Here is a 26,889-nt window from a genome sequence, read left to right on the forward strand (position 1 = left end):
TCGGTGGCGAATCCTAGATTTTTCTGGCCAATTGTCAGCTGTTTCAATATGTGATCTCATCAACACTTCCCCTGCGGCCCTTTCACAACGCTGTGATTGACTAATTTATTCACATGAACCATTCTAGGGTACTCTAAAGATGATTATTACATTTGTTTTGGCTACTGTTGGTCCATTAACATAGAGGCGAAATATAAATTTAAGAGCTGATACTCAGCTTTGAAGGCTACTGCACTCCTTCTGTAACTTCAGTAAGTTACTCTCCCCAGATTCTATTAAGGCACACACTGTACTTTTCCCCATTCTGGGATGCCTAACCTACTAGCAAATTTTAAGTCGTGAGACCACATAAGACACCAGCCCACTTTATGTCTGAACCAGAAAGGCATTTATTCAACAGGACATTCGCTGGTTCTCACTCCGTGGTTTTGGATACAATTAGGAGTGCTCATTTCTTTCCATGAACAACTATTGTGTGTACTTTAATGTCTGACTTCAAAGGCATAGTTGTCTTAAATTTCGTGATGCTGTCATCCAGTAGGTCCAAGATTAAATATTAAGCTGAATATGAATACTCTTCACCTTGTGGCCTTGGTATCACAACCTGGCTGGGAACAAGGCTCCCTTGTCTCCCGGTTACTTGGCTTGACTCTTACTGTATAACATCTCAGAGATCCCTATTAGTTGCCTTGTTGATTTTAGTTCTAACTGTAGTTCTTTACTAGGTTGGCTAGTGCTAATAACTATCGTAGGAAGCCTGGATGGGTATCTTTTACCAGAGGGTTTGTTTGGGTGGTGCAGCATCTGATTGCATGTCTATAGAGCTCTGCACCTCTACTTCCAGAATCCTTTTATCTTATGAAACTCTAAAAAAAGACACTAAAAAATGAGAGTGCAAATCCTACCTGTAGAACAAGAAGGTGCTCCACGTGAAACAATGGGATTTTCTAAAGACTGTTTCACCTGCTAATCACACAGCTTAAAAATCCCCCAAGAGCCATTTAGGACGTCGCCATGGAGTTTGTGTGGCCAGGTACGGTGACACCAACATAATGTTGACGGGTATTCTACTTAACTTTACGCTACTATGAAGCAGACTTCCAATGAGAATAATGCATTGCAACAGAAATTAATAACCTCACATAAAAAGGCAGTCACTATATTCCATCAAATAAATTTTAAATATTTAACAATGCTGGCTAATGGAAAAATATTTACGTAGTACGTCGCCAGTAACAAATTTAAAACAGAGCTAAGCTCCATGCATCTAGCACTTTTTTAATTTGAAGCACTGCAGCATGCTAGCAGTAAGGATGTGCATTGCACAGCATACATCAAATTACCACTGGCTAGCTCTGGAAGTGCCATAACTTTCGACTTTTAGACAGGATTGTACACACAGAAAGCTGATTTTAGTATAGCTCTTGCTTTATGTTACTCTGCTAGGCACACTGTCTGTTCATCGTTCTGTAACAGGTAGTCAGTAGATTTGACAGTTAACGTCTTCAGTTTATTTAAAGGTCTGTACAAGAAACTGAATGTAGCTGACTTCTAAAGCAAGGTACTCACTACCAACTAACATGGTTTCAGGGCAAAGCGAACTGTGCCTAATGCGGCGGGTTCCCCGAAACCAGATGGTTTACACGTCAGATGGGAGGATAAATGTCTTCTGTTGATTTTCACGCTTTCGTTCATATTCCAGGACTCCGAATACAGACTCATGCGTCAGATGTCGTCATAAGGATGTTGAAAGCGAACGAAGCATGGCAAGCCCTGCCATTCTCAACTCTACCCTGTATGGTTGAATTAAAATGAATCTTCTGCCAGAAGCAACCACGCGCTGTCCCTTTGACTGTCCATGTCAACCTGCCCCTGAAAGATAAATCAGAGAAACATTTTCCATCGTAAAATAAATTGTACACACGAGGGACGTTTGGTTTTGGTTACCTTCATATAACAATGCTCAGTAAAATATCAGAATTCCTCTGCGGGAAATGTTCTGCTGCACATGGGATCTACATCACTCAATAGAACACAAAGAAATAAAGATATCAGTGCTTATAAAGTGTTTTACTTGAAAGACGTGATAACCTTAAGGTTTAAATAGAAAGTATTTGTATACCTTAAATTAAAGCTGCAAAGAGAAAAGTGGTCTTAAGCTGACCAAATGGCTGGCACTGCTCTTGGATTTACAATGGTAAAGAGGGCTCCTAAGCTGATGGTTGGTTCCTCTGGATGGGGCAACCCTCCCCAATTTTGAATGTTGACGTGGACAGGTTGGCGCCCAAATGACGTGTTTTGAAGTACATTGTGAGTTGCTTCCAAGTTAATGACGTCATATTACAAACTGGCTAAAGTTTGTCTATTGTGTACTGAAAGAATGTTTTAATGTGAACAGTTACCCATTTTTAAATAAGTAAGGTCAGCTGGCCTGTTTCAATCTGGCTGGGTAAGTCTGTAAGCTTTCTCAAAGCAGTACGGGTTCTTTCAGGTATCAGTTTAATTTAAACATTAGAAGACTGATTCCTCCTTCCAGGTTATCATCAAGGTAACACTGCCCAAGTGGAAGTGCGCAGATATGAACTCTATTGTGTCAGACTCAGAAGATGTGGTGATGAACATCTGCACGTGCAGCCTTGCACAAATCTGCCAATAAATACAGTATACACATTGCAATGTTGTAGCATCAAAATGTCCCACTGTCAAACACGTGCCTGCTTCGCGTCAGGAGTGCTCTTCGGCGCTGCCGCTGAAAGATCGGCTTCGAACATGATTCCTCAACTGCTCCACTAGCTCCGGGTTCTGCTGCTGTATCTGCTGTGCAAACTGCTGTCCACTGCAAAGAAGATGTTTGCGAAAATCATCAACTACAACCAAAACCTAGCTGTGCGCAGTTCATGACCAATACAAGGAGACTCAATGGAAAACGTAGAACTCGTTAGATCTCAATACGATTGCAATGACCAACGCCATGTATACCAATCAGCACTTTCATATTTCGATCACTAGGAAGAGTGGAACAGTGCACCTTCCACTAACCTCCCTTACTAAGTACAGCCAAGAGATACATCCATAAAGAACTCTCACCATAAACTCTGTGCTACTTATAATCTGTCACCATGCATGCAAATCATCTAGTACTTTCCCACACACTCCACAAGTGTAAGGTTTCTCCGAAGGGTACGCTCGGGCTAGAATTTAGTTTTTCCTATCCTTGGTTTCAGAAAGGCTAGATTTTATTAAAGACATGGAGGCGAGTATTATGCCAAACATTTCTTACTTTATTAAATAGCAGCCAAGAACTACGTATCCCAGAAACCCTGGGAAAGAAACTACAGAACTACATCACAATGGGGCTAACCAATCACACAACGAGCCCCCTCATAACAATCTTGACTGAGAGCACCAGGTCCTCTTTTCTTGTGAAAGTCAGTCAAAAAAATAATATGAGAAGAACCACAAAATTACATAAAGAGTCATGATAGCAGAGAGGAAGTCCTTGCAGAAATCCATAAAGAACGGAGAGGAAACCACAGGAGAACAAGAAATTCCATGCGAAGATTCCAGACCAGGAGCAGCCGGAAGTTGATCAACCAGAAGCAGTGGTATTGGTTGAAGACGTGGCCACTGCAAAATAGAACAGGGAGGGTTACTCGCCTCTGTGTCTTTAATAAAATCCAGCCTTTCTGACACCAAGGCTAGGAAAATCTCAATCTTATTACAACACTGGAGGCTCATATTATGCTTGTTTAAAGCAATGAAATAACAGTGTCCAAAGGGTGATCAACAGGTTTACAATAGAAGGTTCTAAACATACTAAAGTTTGACCAATCTGCAGATCATGAGGATATCATGTAAACAAGCCCCTACCCAAAAGGCACGAGAAGCCGTAGCTCCTCTTACTGAATGGGCACCATAAGAGATGGTAGGAACATCAGCCAAGGACATAAGCCATTTCACCCAACGAGCCAAGGTGGGGGTTGAAACAGGTTTGTGAGGCTTCTGAAATGAAATAAGCAACTGAGAGGAGGAAGGAACCCTGAGATTTGCAGTTCGAGAAACATACGTTTTTAAACAATTACCTATGTAGAGAATTGAAAGGAGGAAACATCCAGAGCTTTGACATCTGAAACACGTTTAATAGAAACTAAACAGAGGAGCATGGTCAATTTAGCAGACAAATGTTTCAAGGATAAATCAGCATTGTCCGGCCATGAAAGAAGAAGACGAAGAACGGAGTCCACGTCCCACATGACATTGTATTTAGGAACAGGGGCTTTAGAAAAACGTACTCTCTTTAAAAGTCTGCAAACCAAAGGGTGTTCCCCAACCGGTCTTCCATCCACTCTGACATGTTCTGAGGAGATTGCAGATCTATAGGTATTCACAGTACGGTACGCTTTACCTTGGGAGACCAGGGAAGCCAGAAAATGTACCACTGAGGTAACATCTGCTGAAACGGGATTGGAATTCCTGTCCACACACCAGCTACACCACACTGACCAAGCGGAGCGGTAGACTCTTGAAGTACCCGGAGCCCAGGATTGCTGAATGAACTGGACAGCGTCCTCCGAAATTCCTGGGGTTCTCCAGGAAGCCCTGAAATTCTCCAAGCTATCGGATACAGAGAACCCTTTATTATGAGGTTGTGGGGTTGACCCTGAGGGTTCAAGAGAAGATCGGGAAACAGAGGTATCAAAACTGGAAGGTCCGAGGAAAGTTCCAAAAGGGTCAGATACCAAGGTTAAGACTGCCAGAATGGAGTGATAAGAACCAGGGAAGAATGTTGTCTGTGGGCGTGCGCCAGGACTCGAGCAATGAACAGGAAGGGGGGAAGGCGTACAGGAGGGAGGGAGGCCATATTTGTAGGAAAGCATCCGTGGCCAAGGCTAACGGAGCTGGTCTCCAACTGAATAAAGCAGGAAGTTGAGAATTGATCCTTGAACCGAAGAGGTCTATGGACATAGTTCCGAAGAGAGAAGAAAGGAGCTTGAATATGGAAGGGTGAAGATGCCAATCGCTTGAGTCTTGGGTATGTCTGGAGAACCAATCTGCCACTACGTTCAGTTTGCCAGGGAGGTATTCTGCTTTGACTGAAATGTTTTTGTCTCCCAGAGACTCTTGGCCAGGAGAGACAAGGGTTTGGATCTTGTTCCTCCTAGGCGGTTTATGTACGTTACTGCAGGTTGATTGTCCATTCTCAGAAGAATGGAGCACTTTACCCTGTCTTTTGTAAAGGACTGGATGGCAAAGGAGCCTGCAAGCATCTCTAAACAGTTGATGTGCAGTGAAGACTCCTGAACGGACCATGGACTCCCAGTCGAGAGTAGACCACATCTTGTGCGGATCCGAGTAGATGAGGCCTTTGCAAAGGTGATGGATTTTCAACCTCTGGAGGGCCCTGTAATGAAGGGGACCAGGAAATATGGCCTGAATGGAGGAAGAAAGAAGGCCTCCCAGATGAGCTAGGGATCTGAGGGAACAACAAGGGACGGACAAGGCGTGACAAATCTTTCTTTATCAAGGACACCTTGTGGTGAAGAAGCTGAAGAACTGACTCTGTTGTATTGACTTAAAACCCCAGAAACTCGAGACATTGGGAAGGGATTAGGACGGACCTTTGAAGATATGAGGGAGGACCTGTCCTGTGCCATGATAAGAAAGTAGTTGAGATAGACGATAAGTCTTATACCTTGAGCTCTGAGGAAGGCCACCACTGGCTTGAGGATCTTGGTGAAGCACCAAGGGGCCGATGAAAGACCGAAGGGGAGAGTTCTGAACTGAAAGAAAGAAGTCTCCCACTGCAACTGAAGAAACTTTCTGAAGGAGGGACGGACAGGTACCGAAAGATAGGCGTCCTGAAGATCTATACGAACCAACCAATTGTTGTGAAGGAGGAGATCTCTGAGATGGAGGATAGTTTCCATCTTGAAATGATGGTATATGAAAAAATTGTTGAATTCTTTTAGATTTATAACTGGTCGATGTTTCTTGTTCTTCTTTTGAACTAAAAAGATGGCACTGAGAAACCCGGAGGGGTCGTAAACAACGTGTTCGATAGCCTGCTTTGTCAATAAAGATTGTACTTCTTCGTGAACCAGACAAAATTGGTCTTGGGGGGAAAAAAGGAGAGGACGAGGCAGATAAGACTGACGAGGTACTTGGTACAACTCCATGCAGTAGCCTTGAACCTTTTGGATCACCCAAGGATCTGAAGTTATGGAAAGCCAAGCATTTTAACATAAGCCCAGTCTGCCTCCTACTGGAAGAACGCCAGAACTGGAAGTTCTTACCTGCGAGTTGGTCTCCTTTGGATCTGTATCCCCTGCCGCGGACTCCACGGAACCAGCAGGGATAGAACTGGGGTTTGTATCCCTGATAGACATCGAGTTTGTTGCCTTGGACGTAGGAGCCTCTGCCGAAGGATTGCCCTCTTTCTGAATAACGGCTGGCAAATCGACCCCTTCCTTTACCGGCCCTTCCAAAAACCCACTAGGAAAAAATTATTTTAATTGATGAATGGGCTTTGTCCAATGATTTGAAAGTAGAGACATACTGTATTTGCTCATTTCCTTGATAAAGGAATCACCAAAGAGAAGGCCCTCTGCATTGAGACCTTCCTCCTTGGAAGCTAAAGAGCTGAGTTTGGGGTCAATCCTGAGCAAAAGGCTTTTGCGTCGTTTCTGTGAAATATGTGCGTTGGCATTGCCTAACATACATACTGCTCATGGAGCCCAGTTTGAAAGCATCTCCGGGTCCACTTGAGTGCCCTCCATTTTTGCTTCCTAAGCCAGATCAAACATTCTAGTCAGAGGACCTGCAAGGTCCAGAAGTCTGTCGTGGCAGTTCGACCAGGCATGATCAACCCCTTTCTTGGGATCCTTCCCAAATTTTGTAAAAAACAAAAGCATATTGGGATCAATAGAGGCAGTATCAGCCACCTTAAAGGGAAGGAAAGGTCTAGGACATTTGGACTTCAATTTGTTCCTAGATGTCTTATCAAGTGCATGTCTGAGGTAAAAGGATACGTAGTCCGAAACATGGTCGGAAGGAAATCACTCCGACGAATTAGGATGGTGAATTGACGTAGTGTCAAACATGGGCTCACCATCGGGATCCACCAGATCTTCAGACACTAAATGAGGGGAACTCATAGAAGGAGAAATTTTATGCCTTTTCTCTGAAGGCCCATCATCATAAGTATCGTCAATCATAGCGTCTTGTAAGACGTCGTTCCTATCACTGTCTGTGTCCCTTAAATGTAAGATGTTGGGGGGAGGAAGGGAGCCCCAAAGAATTCTCCTCTCGCGTCAGAGGCCCAAATTTAACAAAAAACGCCTTTGGAAGGCATATGAGGGGTTGCCGCACGTTTCCATCCTCTCAAAGGAGGATTAACCTTGGAGTTCTGAAGCATTTTAGATAAAGAAGCTTCAAAGTTCTTAGAAATATCCCACATAGATACAGAGACCGCATGTTGAACCAAATCCTTGATAAAGGATTTTAAATTGTCCTTCATGGACTGAGCCTGATCATCCTCAGACATAATTGTAGTGTAAACATTTTTTTTTTTTACTTGAAATACTGAGAAAATATGTTGTACTAATATTAAGACAGGAATCCTGTCCAACGAGCAGAAAACCCAGAACCTGAGGGGTTAAAAGAATGACTGCACAATGAATAGGGCGTGTCTAACTGAGAGGCTGGCTGGGGGAGTGACATGGGCGGAACCCAGGAATGAAGGGCAGACAGGAAAGCCTGCATCGAAAGCAGCGTGGAGATACTGGAAACAGCCGCAAGGCAGGCAAAATCGTTCCGCTCCGTGGCACTGCTGACTGGAAGCAGCGGAGCGAGGAACGACGCGAGGTAAGAATGAATGTGAAACGAACTTTAACAAACTTTCGAAAATGCCGCACGAACGCAAGCAAGCGCATGAAAGGAGGGGCACGCGAAAATGCGTATAAAAAAAGAGCAAAGCGCAATAATAGAGCACAAATAAGGCACAGATAAAATATATATACACAATAAATACAACACATAAATCGTATAAAATGTAAAGAAGACGGCGAGCAGAGTACTTATCTTGACTGTGAGCAGCAAGAAAAGAGGACTTGGTGCTCTCAGTCAAGATTGTTATGAGGGGGCTCGTTGTGTGATTGGTTAGCCCCATTGTGATGTAGTTCTGTAGTTTCTTTCCCAGGGTTTCTGGGATACGTAGTTCTTGGCTGCTATTTAATAAAGTAAGAAAAGTTTGGCATAATATGAGCCCCCGGTCTTGTAATAAAATCACCCAATCAATGAATCAACCTTTGCGACTTGGAGTTTGGTCATGAATAACTGAAATTACTAATGTCTTGAGTATACTAAGGTTCTCCTTATTGCCACTTGTGAAACATCTGGGCTCATTTACTACGATTTCAAATACAAGAAACCTCAAACTAAATGCCCTTGGAGTGTTCATCCAGTACCTCTTAATTATGCAGAAGTCAACAGTTTGATGAACCATTTAGGCGGCATGAAAAAAAGTTGCACATTTCTTAGATTACCAGACTTAGGCCCATATTTATGAAAAGTTAGTACCGCCTTATGGTCATTTTTTTTTTTTAAAGCTAAAGTGGCTCTAATTTAACTCCATACTTATATTTTGATGCTAGAGCCGCCTAGGGTCAAAATATGAGTTTGCATCATTTTCTGGAAGCGCCAACCCACCTTGCGTCACACTGTGACAATGATATGCAAGGTAGACGTTCCCTTCCAAAAAATTTTGCTAGCCCCCTTGTGCTATATTTACCTCCCTACACTAAAATGACTCGCACATAGGAGGCGGAGCCACAAAATGACACTAAGCTTGATTATCGTCAAAATGTAACACCTGGTCAGACCAGGCATTAAAAGGATGGTAGGCACATTTACAAAGGTAAACACTTTTGAGTCCACCATGGTGTCACTATTTTGGGCACACAGATGCCCACCCCAACTGCCAGCATCATCACCACCCACACCACAGGGACACTACAGGTGGAGGGAGCCCATCCCTGGTAAGCTGACATGCAGAACTGTTGTGTGCCACTGGGGGCCCCTTAAAAGGGGACCCCCATGGTTGGCACTGGTTCTGTTGGGGTTGTCCTGGGGACACTGGTCCCTTGTGGTGGGCATTGGGGTTGTGATGATGACTTCTGTCTATACTTAGACAGGAGTAATTTTTTGGCTGCATGTGCGTCCAAAAATGATGCTTGGCTGACTAGCGGGAGATTTTTTGGCGCTAATCAGTGTAGCATAATTTTTGACCCACTAGCTCCATTTTTTCTAACGTCTTCCAGCCCCAGCTAGTGTAATTTGCTATGACGCTAACCATTCCTTAGTGCCATTGTGCGTCTTTTATTTAATATGATACATAGATGTAGCTAAGGAATGGCATTAGCTTGTGTTACATTTTTTGATGCACAACTGCTGTAGCGTAGTTGTGCATCCATTTTCATAAATATGGGCCTTATTTTTTCCTGGCAAAGATAGTTTGGGTGTTGATATATACCATACTTAAATCGAGACCAACTGTAGTAGGCATTTTTTTAAATTAAACCACTGCCCCTTCCTATTTTTTCTAGTATTTAGATACAGGCATGTGACCCTCCTACCCAGGACATTAATGGATACAGCATGCAGACTCCCTATCAATAACAATAACAGTAATACTGAACTCAAACATATCCTCTATTGCGCCTGTAGGGAAATATATATAAAATTGATGATATCACTTTAATTAAGAAATAGTGGATATAAATTGCCCCAATATCCAGCAGGGAGCTATTTGAAAAAAACTTTTTCTTTCTCCCAGATCCAAATGAAGCATAAGCTAGGCAACACTGAATTTCATAGCCAACTTACATTAAATCACTCAGGACCATATTTATGGCAAAGTGGCGCAGTACAGAAAGTTACCTTGCCGCACTGCATCACTGGAAAAAGGTAGGAATGTGCCATATTTAAGGCATTTCTGTCATTTCCCCCAGCGCTGATGCACAATGGGCTGCCTAGCACCAACACAGGCACTCTTACACCACAGTGAAAGGGTGCCTGCTTGCATGCAGGATTGTTTTTGTGCCAGAAGGAGACCTTTCTGCACAAAAACAATCCTTAAAGGCATATTCCTCTATTGTGTTGTGGAATGCAGCACATAGAAAGAGGAAGTAACAAAGAGAAATAAAGACTTTTCGCCACTTACACCTCTCCTGAGGAGGCGTATCTTTTCGTGCATTCCCAGGTTTACCAGGTTTGGAAAACCTGGAAGTGCGTCAAAAGACATGGGAGTTGCTTGGGAACACCCATGCAATGCCCGGGGAACGCCTCCCTTGTGCAGAGTAAAGCAATGCAGTGATTTGCGCTGCACTTTTTTACTCCAGATTTTTAAGCCATTCAAAGCCATGCAAAATGGCTTTGCGTCGCTTAAAAAAATCTGAGTTAGAGGTTTGCGTCACACAAGTACTACGTTGCGTGGTGCAAGCATGGCGCAAAGCTCTCATAAATGTGCCCCTCAATGTCCAGACTGAGGGCCTGATTTAGATGTTGGCAGACAGGTTACTCAGTCACAAAAGTGACAAATATCCCATCCACCGAAATATAAATCAAACTATATTCTATGAATTTATATTTTGACGGAATATCGGTAACCGTTGTGATGGAATAACTCATCCACCAACATGTAAATCAAATCCTGAATCTCTACAACATAGATCCTGATTGGTTAAAATAAAACATTTCTGTAACTTTAACCCCTTCCATGCCAAACAGTTATGTCCTGTGGCACAGCGCTGCTGTGCCAAAGATGTAACCGTTACGTCCTGGCTGTGACTTGCGGGGCAGTGGTAGCGCTCCCCCTGGGGGCCACCAAACACCCCCCCAGCATGGATTGCAGTGGCAGTGCTTCCTCTGTAACCCCGATCCCCCCCAAGTGACATCTGATGACATCAGCGCCCGATCACATGCTGACCTCATTAATGGTCGCTGACCCTGACACGCTGGAAGCTTGGCTGTTTCTCCTCAGGACGGGGGAATGGGCAGGTCGGAGAGGCATGAAAGGAAAGACTTTTCCTTTCAGGTCTCTCTGAGCATTCCTGCAGCTGCTGCAGGAATGCCAACTAGACACCAGGAAGTTGTTTTTTGTTTTGTTGATGTATAAGGGGAGTGGCCCCTTGGGCAAGTGTTGCTCCCCAAGGGAGCAATTATAATTTAGGCCATTTCTGCCCCCCTTGGGAGCAGATGGGATTATTTTAATTAGGCCCATCTGCCCCCAAAGGTGGCAGAAACCGCTAGCCACCAGGGATTTTTAACAACTTTTTTACATAAGGAGAGCGGCCCCTTAGGCAAGGGTCGCTCCCCATCGGGGCATAATATATTAGGCCATTTCTGCTCCTCTTTGGAGGCAGATCGCCCTACTTTAATTAGGCCCATCTGCCCCTTAGGGGGGCAGAAGCCACTAGATGCCAGGGATTTTTTGGTACATTTTATTTTACATTAGGAGAGCGGCCCCTTGGGCAAGGGCCATTCCCCATGGGGCATATTTTTATTAGGACCATCTGCCCCCAAGGGGGGCAGAAACCACTTAGGTACCAGAGATCAGTGCGTGTTTTTTGCTTGTGGGGGGGTGTCCCTTTGGGAAAGGGTCGCTCTCCCTGGGGCACATAAATAATGGCCATTTCTACCCTCTGGGGGCAGATCGGCATATTTTTTGTAAGGCTCATCTTCCCCCAAGAGAGGCAGAAAGCCCAGTAGACACTAGGGAAGATTTTTTTTAAAGAAAAAAAGAGGGTAGAAGTTTGGCCATATTCCTACCCCAAATAAATGGGGACAAAGTCCTTCTGCCCACCGGTTGGCAGATGGAGTAATTAGCCCCGATACACTCCCCGGAAGAACAGAAAGCCTACTAGATGACAGGGAATTTTTTTTTTAAAAAGAGGGGTGGGGGCTTCCAACCAGTATGGGCATAGTTATGCCCCTCACCCCAAGTGAAGGGGGTAACAGTCTTTCATCCCCCCCTGCAAACTAAAGCATCTCATCCAAATGGCAAGCAAGAGGACATTTGATTATTTTGGGTTTTGATTTTACTTTTGGGCCAAGAGAGCCTGGCTAACTCCCAATATTGTCACACTTGGAATGGTGAGCCACTGCACTTTTTGGACTTTGGCACGCTGCCACCTATACAAATCTACCAGACATAGACACATCTGAAAACTAAACATCTGGGTGAGTCCAGGGTGGTTGGCTTCACATGTACCCCACACCATTTTCTTACCCACAATGCCTTGCAAACCTCCAACGTTGCTTGAAATCATGCATTTTCCTAACATTTTTGTGATGGAACCTTCTGGAATCCACAAAATTCCTATCACCCAGCACTGTCGCAGCTATACTGATAAAAATTCTGCCCCACTTGTCAGCCTAAAATCCTTTTTTCCAAATTGCCCTTTTGGACCCACTTTGGTTCCCCCTCCGTTTTGACATGTTTTTGGCCCTTCACTGCCACAAGTACTTGGCCCACCTACACAAGTGAGGTATCATTTTTATTGGAAGACTGAGGGGAACGTTGAGTGATAGGAAATTTGTTGCCGGTGTGGTGATCCCAACCAGAAATGTGGAGAAAATGTGATTTTTTGTTTTAGCTAAATTTGAGGTTTGCATGGGAATCTAGGTAGGAAATCACTGGGGGATCCACGCAAGTCACAGTTCCCTGGGCTCCCTCAGGTGTCTAGTTTTCAGAAATGTCTGGGTAGGTTTCCCTAGATGGCCCCCTTGCAAAAACAGGTACTTTTGTAATAGATAATTTTGATGTGTCCATGTTGAGTTTTGGACTGTTCCCTGTAGCTGGCACTAGGCCCACCCACACAAGTGAGGTGCCATTTTTATAGGGAGATGTGGGGGAATACTGGTTAGAAGGAAGTTTGTGGCTCCTCTCAGATTCCAGATCTTTGCAGCACCGAAATGTGAGGAAAAAGTGTTTTTTTAGCCACATTTTGAGATTTGCAAAGGATTCTGGGTAACAGAACCCAGTGAGAGCCCCACAAGTCACCCCATCCTGGATTCCCCTAGGTGTCCAGCTTTAAAAAATGCATAGGTTTGCTAGATTTCCTTAGTTGCCAGCTGAGCTAGAGGACAAAATCCACAGCTAGGCATGTTGCAAAAAACAGGTCAGTTTTTATTTAAAAAAAATATGATGTGTTCATGTTGTGTTTTGGGGCATTTCCTGTCGCGGCCACTATGCCTACCCACACAAGTGAGATACCATTTTTATTGCGGGACTCAGAGGAATGCTGGGTGGAAGGTAGTTTGTGGCTCCTGTCAGATTCCAGAACTTTGCAGCACCGAAATGTGAGGGAAAAATATTTTTAGACACATTTTGAGGTTTGTAAAGGAATCTGGGTAACAGAACCTGGTGAGATTCCCACAAGTTACCTCATCCTGAGTTCCCCTAAATGCACAGGTTTGGTAGGTTTCCCTAGGTGCCGACTGAGCTATAGAGGCCAAAATCCACAGCTACGAACTTTCCAAAAAACACATCAAATTTCAATGTAAAAATGTGATGTTTCCATGTTGTGTTTTGGGGCATTTCCTGTTGCGGGCACTAGGCCTACCAACACAAGTGAGGTGCCATTTTTATCGGGAGACTTGGGGGAACACAGAATAGAAGAACACGTATTATTGCCCATTGTCTCTATTTACATTTTTCCTTTCCAAATGTAAGACAGTGTGTAAAAAAGAAGTCTATTTGAGAAATGCCCTGTAAGTCATATGCTATTATGGGGACCCCGAGTTCAGAGATGTGCAAATAACCACTGCTTCTCAACACCTTATCTTTTGCCCATTTTGGAAATACAAAGGTTTCCTTGATACCTATTTTTCACTCTTAAACTTTTACCAAATGAATTGCTATATACCTGTCTACACTGAAAATCCACTGCAAGGTGCAGCTTATTTATTGGCTCTGGGTACCTAGGGTTCTTGATGAACCTACAAACCATGTATATCCCTGCAACCAGAAGAGTCCAGCAGACGTAACGGTATATTGCTTTCAAAAACCTCAATGCAAGGGGGTCCTGTATATATCTGAGCCATATTCCAAAGGCACATGTGCACCATGAAAATCCCAATAAAGTCATAACAACAGGGGAACACCACACAGCTTTAAGACTGGGGGCTGGAAATAGGCCTATTTCATCCTAAAGCTTTATGAAACATAACACATATTTGACCAATATAAGGCACTGCACTGAGCCACTACTATTATAGTGTACGGGGGCATATCCTAAAAACTGCTGTATAGATCTTGGTGTAATCGTTCCCAGTTTTTCCGTCAGATCTCCCTTCTGCCGCCCTGGACTTCCACCCGCTATACTTAAATGTTGGCAGACCCATAGATGACAGCCCATCAGAATCATCCCAACTCCACCAGAAATCTACACCAGCGCGGACGGCGCCATTGGAAATAGTGACTGGCAGCGATACTCCTGCCACTGTTCCTGCCAAGCAAATTACGATGGGCCTTCCCGCCAAGGCAACTGTGGCGGTGTATCCTACACATCTGAGATGGCGAATTGGAACAGAAATTAGGTAAAACCCTACCTTTTTTTCCGTTTTCACTTCCGTTTTCCACTAGAACCCAACCGGACAAGCCCTGCCATTGCTGCTGCCACCGGACCACAAGGAAACACGACCCCATCGTCGCCAGACTCAAAGGTCATCATACCATTTTACTTGTGAAAGTTGTGCGCTCACGTAACATTAATGTGCAATCAGTGCAGTAATATACATGTCACAGGAATAATTTTGAAAGCAGCTTGTGACAAGCATATGTCTGTAATCCACTGTGTCAGGCATTTATGTAGACCCACCTGTATATATATATATTGATGACATTCACCATTTTCTTTTTTGGTGTAAGTATTCAGTGTTCATTTCCAAATTAATGCTTGCACCTAAATAAAAACGTACATCATAATTGTAAACTATGTCCATGTGTGCACTTTGCAATGGGACCTGTAAGTGTAATATAGTACTTCTAGTTGGGAACGTGAGCCAGTACATGTATGTCATTGGAACACCAATTCTATTCCAATGACACAATGAACTGTAAAGCAGTACAAAATGTGGGACACACTGTGTGAAAGTTGGACTCAAGTCATCATACATGTACTCTTACTCTCAATTAATTTCTTTTGGCAATGTAACCCAAATGTGGCAGTGAAAAATGTTTGGATGGTACAATTTCCCCTAGGCTCTGTTGCCCTTCACTTATCTCCTGCCTATAGTCCAGGACGGTCCTCCTCATGAATTGGCATCTATTGGGCACATATCTGGCATCTCAAAGCTGTTATTTGGGAGGGGTGGGAGTGGATTGGTTGGTTGAGGGAGCTGGAGTGGGTGATGTGGTTGTGTCTATATGCATGCCACTTTTATGTGGATCTGATGTTTGTTGTGGATGGTTGGTTGTGTGTTGTGTTGCTGTGTGCAACATTCAGGTGAGTGTGATTGTTTGGTTGTGGTCTTTGTGGTATGTAGTTGTGCTTTTTTGTGCATGTGTTTGTGTAGATGAGTGTGTACTTGTTTGGTAGTTATAGTTGTGTTATATGTGGGAATAGTATCAATAGTGTGTGTATATGTTATGTTGTAGGATGTATGACATTGTGTGTTTTCTGATTGTATGTGTTGTGATGCGGAATGGCATGGGATCACAGTGTGTATGTAGTGTGTTATGCAGGAGAACATACATGTCTAATGTATATAGACTGTGTGTTACTTGCCTTTTTTCCATTTCCACTGTACATTGGCTCTTGCGACGGGCTCCCTCTGTCAGAAATCCACACCAGAACAATGCCTTCAGAACTGTTACATCTAAATATGTCTGGCAGGAGCCCGCCTGCCTGACATTTAGAACAGCGCTCAGTCAAGGCGGTCGGCAGCTCAGCCACAATGCATCTAGATATGGTGGTCAGAACTCCGTCGACAGAGTAATTTGGCCCACCGCCAAGGTGGGACTTCAGTAATACTGTCAAGATCTAAATCAGGCCCTAAGTGTCCCAAGTAAAATCGAATCACAAACTCAGGGGCCATACCTAACTAAACTTATTATCACCAATGTCAATAACTATCAACAAAAGTAATCAGTGGATCTTGCTCCCACTACACGCACACTACAGTGGCATGTTATATTGTGCAAATTAGAGAGAGTCAGCTCGATTTCACCACAATGAAGCAAACTAAAATAGGGGAGGAGGACAATCAGAGTACAGTGTCTGCTATTGTGGAGTCCTCTCCCAGGATTTCTAAATATCACAGTAAATCGTCTAAAATTCATGAAGAGAGTATATACCAACCACATTCAGCAGTTAACACAATGTTTTTCAGACACATAACAGTAGGCAATATCTACATCATTATAATACTATCAGTTTCAAGGTTTGCTCTTTATAGTACTATGGCAACATGTGGTCCAAGGTGTTGTAATGATGAGGAGACGGAAAGTGAGGTAAACATCTCCTTCTTTATTGATTTCCTCACATGAATGCCCCCAACCGTCGTTCTCCCCCTCTCCCTCCCCCCAACATTCCAAAACCCCAGCGCTCAGCGTCAGCCGCGCGCACAGACACATGAGGGAAGGCTGAGGGAAGAAATAAAAGACACGACACACAGGGGAAAATGACAACACCACTGTACTTCTATGGAACATTACAGTGTCCTACAGTGGCATCTAAATTAATGACATATAGTTACATAACTACAGATATTTATATTACTAAAGCTCAGAAGACAAAGGTAGGAATATGAGAATTACGCTGCAGGTTTTACATGGGATTCAGAAATATTATAGGTGTAGCTACATAACTCTCATAAATATGAACATTTCTGAATCTACTTGCGAACTTCATTATATATTATATTAAAAAGAAAATAATTGTACAAAATATACATTAAACAGTAACTAATATATAATACATACAGATTGTGAAGTGACTCCCACAAAGCCCAACCAATCTGCTGCAAAAAAGGTGAACTGCACTCTTGTAAGGATTCCTTGGCTCAATTTTGGCAATTTAGCACAAGCAGTGAGGTCGTCTTATTGGAAAATGTAATTGTTATATCTTCAAAAACAAGGGAAAACATGATCAGTCCAAGCACACAGAAAAGACATGCCCTCCTCTGACAGCTTGTGGCACCGAAACTATAGGACTTCAGGGGCATAATTTCCAGATTGAACTATATGGGTTCTTGATGTCCGAGCGGATCTTGATCCTGAGTGACAAAGTCTGCCTTTAGCTGCAGTTTCTTTTGTGGCCGACATTTCCAGGAGCAAGGAATACCAGGGATGACTGAGCCAGGCTGGAACCCCTACGGTCAATATCATGGATAATTGCCTCATTGTTCTCACCACATAAGGAATGCCCAAAACAGTTGTGGTGGAGGTGAATTTTCCCTCTCTGTGAGCGAGGCATCTGGGGTTATGGTCACCTACCAAAGGGAGAGTCGAGCAAAGACCTGCTGAGCAACAAGTTCCTGCTTTTCCACAATAGTGAAGCACACAGAGTTTTGGCCTATGCCAACACCAGATCCTTCAAATTGACCCTCTGGTTGTGATCACTACCTTACGAAGCACACTTCAAGTGTGAGACTACTTCAGCGTAAGAAGACATCACTCCCAAAAGAATATATTACATTATAACGCAGGGCTTTACAACGCATGCCTTTACCCCACAGTCAGTTGTATTGTCTGAAATTGTATATATGAGAGCCCCAAAAACCCATTTTTGAAAAAATTGAATGATCTTATTGGCCAAGAGGGCTTTTTTTTCCTTCCTTTTCAAAGGAACAGATCTGGGGAGAGCAGGCGCTACGATTGGCTGCCTGTAACATTAGGAAAGATGTTGCAGGCAACCATTACAGGACTCAGGTAATTAGTTCTCTGTTCTTAGTAAGCTAAAGCAAAAAATATAAGGGAGCAGGGTAGGGATACCCTGTCCTCAGCTCTTGTTAGAGGGTTTTAGAGGTGCCAAAATAAAAAATAAAAATGATACAGTTGCAAATCCCATGGGAGTCCCACGGGAAACCCTAGGATTGTGGCATATATAAATAAAAATGTGAAATGGCAGCCAGGAGAGGCTGTGAATAACAAAGGGGAGGGAGGCACAGGACCCCTCCCCGTGTGTCCCTCCAGCCTTGAGGAATCCCATTCCCTGGGGCCAATTTAAAATTAATGGGGAGGGCATATGCCCCACCCCGTTCCAAGCCTGTATATGACCTGGGGATCCCATCCCCCGGGGCTAATAGATATTTATGGGGGTAAGAGGCACATGGTCCCCTTCCTCTAGCCACTAATGGGACCTGGGTACCCAATCCCTTGGGTCAATTTGTAAATAAGAGGGGAGGGGTCAAAAAGCCCCCCATCCAAGCATGTAAAGGCCCCAGGGACCCCATCTCCCAGGACCGAATCAATCACTGTAGTTTCCCTGCTCGCAAAAGCGCAAGCAGAAAAACTTGTCTGCTCCCACCTGGTAGGGGCTTTCCAAATGCTCCCGCCAGGTGGGAGCAGTCTTTTCTTTCCAGGCAGGGAAACTCAGATTGCTCCAGCACCTGGTAGGTCAAGATGTGAGGCGTTCACTTTGCGGTGTTGCGATCACCCCATGGGGCCACATGTGCTGTGGCGGCATTGGGTGTCATGGACATCGGTGACACTGCACTGTGGTGGGAAATAGGAGTGCTGCGGAGGTGTCATTGCAGTTGTTGCACTCATCGTGGACCCCGGCTCCGGACCAAACAGTGGCGTGGAGTCGGATAGCAGCGCCGGTCCCTAAGTCGATCTGCAGTCAATGCGCTTGGTTTCTTCTTGCTTCCAGCAGAACTCATTCTCAAGGGCAGAGGAATTGGATTTGGCACCACTTGTCAAGTCAGGACTAAAAGCATGAGAGCCTAGGTGGTGGCAGATGAAGTCTTTGATGTCCCTGAGATGTCTTAACAGGAGGTAAGCTCAGTCCAAGCCTTTGGAGAACCTCTGGAAGCAGGATGTAGAAAGCAAAGTCCAGTCCTTTCACTCCCAGGACTGAAGCAGCAAGCAGCTGGTCAGCACAGCAAAGCATCAGGCAGAGTAGCATTCCCTCCTACAGCATCCAGCTCTTTTTCCTGGCAGAATGTCCTCAGTCCAGAAGGGTTCTAACTTTGGGGGGTCAGAGGTCCAATATTTATACCCATTTCTGTCTTTTTGAAGTAGGCAAACTTCAAAGAGATGTCTTTGTAGTGCAGAAGACCCTGCCTTTCTTACCATGGCTCTAGACACACTCCAGGGGGTTGGAGACTGCTTTGTATAAGGACAGGCACAGCCCTATTCAGGTGCAAGTGTCAGCTCTTCCCACCACTCTAGCTCCGGAAGGCCCATTAGGAAATACAGGGCACACCTCAGCTCCCTTTTTTGTGACCATCTAGAGTGACTTCACAAACAGCCCACTGTCATACTGACTCAGATGAGTATTCCACAGACAGCGAGTGGCACAGAACGGTTAAGCAAGAAAGTGTCCACTTTCTAAAAGTGGCATTTTTAAACTTAGAATTCAAAAATTCATCTTATGGCGAAGCTGGTTTTTAAATTGTGAGTTCAGAGACCCCAAACTCCATATCTCATCTGCTCCCAACGGAATTACACTTAAAAGATATTTCAAAGCAATCTCCATGTTACCCTATGGGAGAGATAGTCATTGCAATCGTGAAAAACTAATTTGGCAGCAGTTCACTATAAGGACATATGAAACACACCAGTACATGTCCTAACTTTTAAGTACAATGCATCCTGCCCATGGGGCTGCCTTGGGCCTACCTCAGGGGTGACTTACATGTAGTAAAGGGGAAGGCTTGGGCCTGGCAAGTGGGTCCACTTGCCAGGTCGAAATAGCAGTTTAAAACTGCCCACACAGTCACTGCAGTGGCACGTATGAGACACGTTTACAGGGCTACTCATGTGGGCGGCACACACAGTGCTGCAGTCTCATCAGTAGCATTTGATTTAGAGGCCCGGGGCACACACTGTGCACTTTACTAGGGACTTACTAGTAAATCAAATATGCCAGTCATGGAGAAACCAATCACCAATACATTTTAGACAGAGCGTACATGCACTTTAGCACTGGTAGCAGTGGTAAAGTGCTCAGAATCCTAAAGCCAACAAAAACAGGTCAGCCAAAATAGGTGGAAGAAGGGAAAAAGTTGATGATAACCCTGCAAAAAGGGCCAGGTCCAACAGTCCCCGTGGCCCTTACTACATGGGGAGGGGGACTGCATATCTCCTCCCCCTTAAAGAAGGAAGGCCCTAGGGGATGGAGCATCAAGGGCTGTAAAGGCTCAGGGAGTGGTGCTGCGCACTCCACCTTCTGGGGTCATTTAATCCATGATCCCTGGAGAACTTACCATATTTTTAAAGCACTCCAAGCTGGAGTTCTATGCCTTTCAGCTGGAGTGTAGGTCTTCTTGTGGTTGTTTTTATTTGCATTTTCTGTGCCAAATATTTTTAAAGAAACACTCAGAGACATGTTGGTTTTATTTTTTTTAAAAATCAATAAGTCTCTGACTTATGATTTTAACATTTTTCATCCACATTTTTTATACTAATCGATATTAATAAACACTGAATTGTGTGAATTACTTAAATACACATTGAATAAAAAAGTTTGGGTTTTTTGGAGAAAGAGGATCAATCGGTGTTATGTATAGTAATACGCTCATCCCTTCTATAAAGCAAATAGGTTCACATTTTTACATTTTGGTGTTGTAACTCTTAGACAGACTTACTGACTTCGTCAGAGTCCAGGCAGGTCCTGTGAGACTAACCGCACACTGCACATGCCAGAAGGTGGTTGTGAGAAAAGGCTTCTTTTGTCATGGGTAGCCCCCACTTTTTGCCTGGTATTTAATGTAGTCTCAAAGTGTTAGTGCCAGGGCCCCTACTATCCAGGTTCCCTGGGGCAGAACTCTTTCCCTAAGACTGTTGTGATGCATTGGCAACACCTTTAGCTGCCACTATAGGTCCCTGGAGTATTAAGGGTAGGCTCCTGAGGGCAGCAGCACCGATTGTGCCACCCTCTAGGGCAGAGGTCTTCAAATTGGGGGGCAGGCCCCTCTAGGGGGGCCTCAAGTGATCCCAGGGGGTGCACCAGGCTCTGGCCAAAAGAAGCATTATACAGATAACAGAGCTTTGTTTTACACAGAAGCATGTTATAGCATTTTTAAAAAGGGAACAGTACTTAACTGCAATGTTTAAATAGGTCTAGACATATTTAAACATTGCAATATTTATAAAATAATTGTGAAACTTTGGAGACCACTGCTCTAGGGCCATGCATCCAGAAGCACCCAACACTGCCATTGCAGGCTGTGTGTTCTTATGCAATCCTAAAAGACAAACTCGACATGGCACTCACCCTGTGTGCCCTGTCCACTACTCTGCATGCACTCTAGGTAATTCACCCCTATGGCTGGCCTTCCAGCCCTAAGGCAGGGTGCACTATACTGTATGGGAGGGCATAGATGCCTGAGCAATATGCCCCTACTGTGTCCCTGCCAAACCGGGGGCACAGTAAGTGAACAGAGCAGCCATTTTAATGCATCTGCTGGACACTGGTCAGTACGTGGTCAGTACGTGTTTCACAGCTACATGATGGCTACTCTGATCCCTGGGTTGTTTGGTATCAAACAACTCAGAATGATAAATCCAAACTGGTACCAGTATTGTATTTATTACAAAATTTACCAAGGGGTCAACTTAGAGGTGGCCCCTGCAAATGCTAACTACCCTGGCATGGTTGCTAGCCGGTTACAACCAGCCTGCCACCACCAGATAAGATTCTGAAACCCTGGAGTGAGAGATCCTGCTCTCTGGGTCCCGGAACAAAGCCCTTCCTGGGTGGAGGTATGAACACTCCTCCCTCAGGAATGTGCACTGCCCTGCTAGCGAACTTCAAAGGACTTACCACCCTTGAAACTCGACCCCCAAGCCTGCTTCTAGCAGCAGAGGGCCACCCCTGTTGCAATCCCCAACTCTTAGCTGGAGCAACGGTGGGAAAACCACACAAAGGACAGGCGGAGGGGTCAGCCTCAGCTTGCACCACACCTAAGGCGTTGCATGCGAGGTGACCCCTCCATTTTATTTTCCTCTATCTTGTATGGAAGGAAAATAGCCAATCAAGTGTAGGGAAGTGACCTCTGCCCACAGGAAGTAGTCACTTGGATGTAGCGACCCTAAGGTAATCAGATTGCAAGGACAAAAGAAGACCAGCAACAAAGAAGATCCAAGGCTCGAGAACTGAAGTCTTGCTCCACCAAGAAAAGATGCCAAACCCTGCCTGTTGCACCCAGGACTATGCAATTGCAGCTGAGGGGTTGCTTGGACTTTGGACGGACTGTACAAACCCCAGAGAACCTCCACACTTCGAAAATTGCCAAAGATCTCTCACTGACTGGCTGCTGACCAAGGAACCACACACCGCAGCCCTACCACCCTCCACTGACGGACCATGAGGACAAACCCTGCCAGTTTGCTAAGCTTGGTGGCACTGCACCCTTCAGTGGCCAATCCGTGCAATAACCCCAAGTAATGGTCACCTAACGTCAGACACCAAGAAGGACAGTCTACTCTAAACTGAAAAAGGACCAACAGCAAGCCCCAGTCGAGGGACTTCAGAAAACACCAGGATCTCCCACTAGAGTGCCCCTGCTGACCTGCAAGCGACCCTCAATGCAACCTACCTCCTGCCTCCAAGGGCACCTTTGTGCACAGCTCCTGGCTTACCGGTTCGCTCTGCACCTGGCTGCCCTGCCATAACAATTTGAGCATTAGGTGGTCTAGTTTTTACCTCTGTAAACCAACATGTGGTTGCCCGGACCCCATACACCGTATGCCTTGTTTTGCACACTACACAGAGGGCCAGCCTCATACAGCGGTGCACGGCGTAGGGTTGGCTGCTCGCAGGCAGATCCTGCGGCCAAGCTGGGCATGGGTTTTGGCTGTCTGCAAGGGGTTGATTGCAGGGCTTAGCCACAGGCCCTGCAGCCGACCCCACATTGTGCACGGCCTTTAGGGGCTGACTGCCCATGGGACATTGATGGTAATAAAATATTACTTTACCTTACAAAAACGCTAGAAATTCACTGAACAAAGAAAGATCAAAGTGCTGTTATAGTTACGTGAATATTTCAGTGACAATATATCATTATAACTAAAAAATAAACACTCATGTTAATTAGTTGTATTTATCTCAAGTAACTATTATAACTCGTGCCCTAAAGCAAGTATAACTCGCACAGCTGCCATCATTCAATGATGGCAATTCAGATGTGATTAAGGATGTTATGAATGTAGTCATTGAAAATATCATGAGTGACATAATATCTGAGGGTACAAGGAGTGTATGGTGAGGGCTCAAGTTATAGTTTCTTTAGGGCATACTTTATAGATAACTATAACTGGTGAGTTTCAGTAGTTATGTTAGGTTTTAAATTATATTTTACCTTACTATAACATCTTTGTAACCTTTGTTTTGTTTGTGTGGCATGGGTGGGGGATAGGGTGCAGGGTATGGTTGGTGGCCAGGCTCTGTGTCCAAACCCCTGCAGGTGCCCAACCCCAATTTTTAGATATATAAAATATGAAAAGGCATGCCTATTGATTTTATCAGGAGGTAAGCACATCAACATATATAAAGCAGACCTATTGGCTTTGTCTGAAAATCACCAATAATTATAATAAAACTATATTTTGTAAATACATACATAGCAATGTTTCATAATAATTATTGGCTCAAAATATTTTAAATAAAGCGTTTTTCCAAACAACCATAAACATATTTTTGCGTCTTTTCTTAAATATTTTTCAGGTCACAAAATGGACCAGTACAACCAATCACAAGAGGTCGCTGCACTCCCTGCAGCCCTCCACAGCATAAAAAAATCTTAGGAGTGACCCAACCCCTTAATTCTTTTTTTTTGGGTGTCCATGTCCCACCATTTATATTAACTTGGAGATCAGGGGCGTGACCAGGCAACATGGCCGCCAAGACATAGTTTTTTGTAGCACCTGTCATGGCCCGTACACATCCTTCTTAATCCTGCCTCATTGCCACACAGACATTGGATGCACAGCTTGCTGTGACTGCAGGGACCCCGGAGAGTCCTTTTGTGTCCGATGTGACAACCAAGGCCTCCATATGACCTAGGGGATTGCCCTGACCTCGTGAGGCCCAGAAGATGGCAGCCAGGCAGTGAGGAGAAGTCAAGCTCAGAAGGAAGGTGTAACCTCCTTTGAACCGGTGGTGAGGCCGATTGTTGAGGTCTGCCAAGGAGGGGTGGCCACATGACGAGCTACAGCGAGTGTCCCCCCGGCAACTGCGGTGGAGCAGAGCTGTGAGGCTTGTGCAGTGGTGAAGGTCTGTCCGCTGACCCCAATGTTACAAAGAGCGGAGTGCAGGAGCTGCTTCTGATCCCAGTCAGGGGCCAGTAACAATCAGCCGGTGCTTGCCTCTTCCTCCGGTCTGTGCTATGGAGGCCGCCTTCTGCCTAGATCCCTGCCCTATAGGTGCTGACCGGAGGTAACTGCTGAAGGCCTGGTAACTAGGGGTGCGGTGCCCCAGAGGGCAGAGAAAGCCTGCTGTGACAGGCGAGACCAGATCGAAGTAAGTGGGGCCGCAACAGATGAAGACTGCGGGGCATGCTTCAGAGTGGCAAATGGACCGCGGTCCCTCCCAAACCAGAGCGAGGGCACGGGGACCGCACTTGATCCTGGGCAAATGCAAGGGACAGCCATGCAGTGCTACTTTTTCTCCGGACTGTGTGACGGAGTGTGGGCCCCCCTGCCTTAACTGTCACATGAACTTTGTTGCCAGTGCTGCAGGAGAGACCGGGAACCAGAGGACTGTGGGAGTGATGCCCTGGGGTCAGCAGCAATCCTCTATTGATATATGAGCGATCCCCAGGGGAGCTGTGACACCAGCAGAGGTGGTGGTTTAGCATGTGCCTACCCCCCACCCAAGGGGGCCAGTTCCCTGTTTTGTCCCAGGTGGCAGCATTCTGGCCTCCCCACCCATCTTGTTGGGGTCACAGGACACTGCCTTTGCTGGTGTACATGGGTGGGATCATTCACAGAGTCCCCCTGGAACACGCTTGGAGACACGGTGCTAACCCCTTGAGACCTGCCGTTGGGCATTGGTGAGCTTTATAGCCGCTGCTGATCCAGGGGAGTGGTTTGGTGTCCTAGAGGCATTGTGGATGGACTGGAGGGGACTTGTCCTCTCACCCAGTGGCTGGAAGCACCACTAGAGGTACGATGAATGAATTGATGACCCCTGTCCCCCTCTGCCTGAGATCACTGCTGGACACTGGCCGTGGGTGTTGTGACCAGACCCAATCTGTGGCTGTTGCTTCTCCCCTCTTATGGTTAGGCTGTGTGCCTGCAGTGAAAGTTGCAGAGTGATGACTGAGAGGACCTACATTCGACGCAGTGAGTAGTACTGAGCCTTAACGGATTGAGTGCCCCCCCTCCAGGAGACCTACAACATGATTGAGAGGAGAGACTGCAGAGAGGGGCACAGCTGGCCAAGATTGACTGGTTAGCATCCCTTGGGGCAAGCGATCCTCCCCAGGAGAATTCTACTAAGAACAGGGGGAGATACAAGATCCCACGGGCTCTCAAATCCTGGCAACGATTAAGGCATCCAGTGCTGCCTTACAGGCCAAGATAGATACTGTCTCTTTGGACATTGGCCTGTTGGGCACAGACCTACGTAAAGTGGCTGAGAGGTCCTTGGCCACGGAGCGAGATGTGGCCCAAGCTTCAGGAGGAAGTTGCCACCCTGAAGACTACCCTGACAGACTTTTCAGCCAAGCAGCAGGGCCAAAGATACAGAGGGTCACTCTGGATGCTGTAATCTCAGATTTGTTGGCTTTCCGGAAGGCGTGGAGGGGCAGACCCTGGGATTTCTTCTTGAAAGCTGGACTGTGGAGACTTTCCTGTCTGCCAGGTTGTCCGTTATTGAACGAGCCCATCATGCCTGAGCCCCACAGCCATCATTGGGGGCACCATCAAGCACAATGATTGCAAAGATACTCAATTTCAGGGGCAAGGATGCCATCATATAGGCAGTCCGGTAAGCTGGAGACCCCTCCTTTGAAAACCAGGTCATCTGTATGTTTGCGGATTACATGGGACAGGTACAGCAGATGTGGATGTCATTTGGAAGAGTAACGCAAAAGGTAAGGGCCATGGAACTCCCTTACATGCTCCTCGATCTGGCAAAATTGAAGGTGTTACATGCCAACTGCAGACATTTTTTCAGCACACTGAGGCAATGTGGGACAGGCTGGAGATGAGAGGAGAAGGATGAATACTGGGCACGATATCCCAGGGCTTCGGAGCTTGGACTCTGGACGCCCGCGGCCAGTGGTGAAGCTCCAGGGCCGTGCGGGTACAGCCTCCCAGTCCTCCATGCAGGTAGTGCTCCTCCACCATGGTACTTCAGACTCGGAACATCAGAGGGCGGAGAGAGAGGAGGCAAGAGCACTTGTGGAGGCTGTGAATACCCCAAATTCTGATAATAGTGTAGCAGATGTGGTGGAGGAGACCCCGGGTACTGGGGAGTCCTGAGGCTGTGGCGTCCTGTGCCATTCCATAGAGACCTCTCTGTCTTGGGACACTTCTGGACCGACTTGTCCTGGGAGATATGGTGCTGGCTGGTCTGAAATGGGCCCCCACAGACACGGCCTGCTGTAGTCTGGAAGATATTGTGCCTGAATCCTGTGCTGATATTTCAGTGCGAGTATTAGGCAATGAGTAAATGGGCAAGGCTGCCATCTCCCCCCTGCATTTTTTGTCTGACG

General features: G+C 45.5%; 1 protein-coding gene across 1 annotated transcript in view; it reads right to left on the reverse strand.

The window, feature by feature from the left end:
• Positions 1–365: 365 nt before the first annotated feature.
• Positions 366–26,889, reverse strand: part of SGTB (small glutamine rich tetratricopeptide repeat co-chaperone beta) — a 169,058-nt gene continuing 142,534 nt past the window's right edge. The window contains exons 11-12 of the mRNA XM_069222839.1: positions 2,715–2,836; positions 366–1,872 (exon numbers count right to left, since the gene is read on the reverse strand). Of these exons, the coding sequence (XP_069078940.1) occupies positions 2,725–2,836 (112 nt within the window). The 3' untranslated portion in view covers positions 366–1,872; positions 2,715–2,724. The remainder of the gene's footprint in view (positions 1,873–2,714; positions 2,837–26,889) is intronic.

This window comes from Pleurodeles waltl, chromosome 1_1, assembly GCF_031143425.1.
Source record: "Pleurodeles waltl isolate 20211129_DDA chromosome 1_1, aPleWal1.hap1.20221129, whole genome shotgun sequence".
Classification (NCBI taxonomy): Eukaryota; Metazoa; Chordata; class Amphibia; order Caudata; family Salamandridae; genus Pleurodeles; species Pleurodeles waltl.